This window comes from Galendromus occidentalis, unplaced genomic scaffold, assembly GCF_000255335.2.
Source record: "Galendromus occidentalis unplaced genomic scaffold, Mocc_1.1 scf7180000076980, whole genome shotgun sequence".
Taxonomy (NCBI): domain Eukaryota; kingdom Metazoa; phylum Arthropoda; class Arachnida; order Mesostigmata; family Phytoseiidae; genus Galendromus; species Galendromus occidentalis.
In genome coordinates this window covers 1-1,491 of record NW_003804969.1, presented here as the reverse complement: position 1 = coordinate 1,491, position 1,491 = coordinate 1, and the positions used below count along the sequence as shown (strand labels likewise).

At 52.5% G+C, this 1,491-nt stretch overlaps 1 protein-coding gene across 1 annotated transcript; it reads left to right on the top strand.

Moving 5' to 3' along the window:
* The first annotated feature begins 375 nt into the window (after positions 1–375).
* Positions 376–981, top strand: LOC108863812 (uncharacterized). The gene has a single exon (XM_029110671.1). It carries the CDS (start codon positions 376–378, stop codon positions 979–981), a length of 606 nt encoding a protein of 201 aa, XP_028966504.1.
* The last annotated feature ends 510 nt before the right edge of the window (positions 982–1,491 follow it).

Below are 1,491 nucleotides of genomic sequence, written 5' to 3'. Positions count from 1 at the left end.
GAAGAGGAAATTCCGCGGCGACCGATACACGACGCCCAGCACCCTGAAAACGGATTCTCAGACTGCATCGACGTCCCGAGAAAAGCCAAAAGATAAGTTACGCGTTGAACCAGTCGCTGAACCGGATACGTTTTCGTGGAATTTTCCTCTGTATTTGGTGAACTCTCGCGTCCTGTCAAATGCAAGCTCTGCGGAGAAGATGTTTCGTTCGGACAAGTGAAGCGTAGAGGATTGGGATTCAAACTAGAGGTCAGGTGCAGGAATTGTGAACCCGAGCTGATCAACTCTGGACCTCACGTCCGAAATGCCTACCCAGTGAATAGTCGGATCGTTTTCGCGATGAGGTAAATCGGGGTAGGTTATTCAGGCTTGAACATGTTTTGTACCCTTATGGAGCTCCGTCCGTTCCATCAGGAAAACTACGACGGCGCTTGTAGTGATATAGGGAAAGCAGCCGCGAATGTGGCCAAAATTTGCATGGAGAAAGCGTCCCGGGAGGAATTGCAGAGGACAACGGAGGCGAGAGCATTCCAGGATCCGCGAGCCGTCGCTGTTTCAGTCGATTGCGCGTGGGCCAGAAGAGGGTTCTCGTCCTTATTCGGCCCAGTGGCCGTGGTGGGCGAGAGAAGCAACAAAGTCTTGGATGTCACTGTCAAGAGTCTCCATTTCTCGATCTGTCCTCGGTGGAGATCAGATCAGGAGAGCGCAGAATTCGACGATTTGATGGAAGAGCATTCTCCGGAATGCCAGATCAATCACGAAGGCTCAAGTGGTTCGATGGAGTCGAGGGGTGCCGTCGAGCTCTTCCAGAGATCGCTCGAAACGCGAGGCCTGATTCACAAGCACTACATAGGCGACGGAAATTCCGCTGAGACGGTCATAGCTCGAATTATCGACATGAACAAGCGACCGATGCCGAACATGGACTCCGTTATGCTTCGATTGGCAAGACTTGCTGAGAGTGAGAGCGCTAAGAAGTAAAGACCTGGGTTTTGTCGATTTCCTCGGAGTACCGATATTGAGGCGGACCGCGACGCTCCTCGCTGTCATGTGGTGCACGAATTCCCTCAGGTTACTCTATTTAGCACTGAACGCACATCGACTGCCTGGGAACCCCCATGAGAATTTCACGATTTCCGCTTTTGCCGAATTCCCCGCGTCGCTATCTGGGATGATCCTCATGCGGAAGTGCCGTCGAAGACTCGCTCAATCTGGATGTACGGTTCTCGCCGCCGCTCTGTTCGCAATTGTGTTCTCTGTCAGTGACAGCAATCAGTTTATGAAGGTCTGGGGGAGTATGGTAGCACGGAGTTTCCTGAATATGTTCATCCTCCTGCAATGGGTTCAGGTCCATGAAGTGTTCCCGACTCCTGCCAGAGGAGCCGGATTCGCTCTCGCGATGATGAGCTCCCGCGTTGGGGCAGGATTCGCTCCTTTCATCAAGAACCTCGCAGATGCCACCTTCAAGAGCCTGCCGTTTTATTTGTTCGT

Excerpts from the sequence above, each read along its gene's own strand:
- LOC108863812 (XM_029110671.1), top strand. The coding sequence starts at position 376 with ATGTTTTGTACCCTTATGGAGCTCCGTCCGTTCCATCAGGAAAACTAC.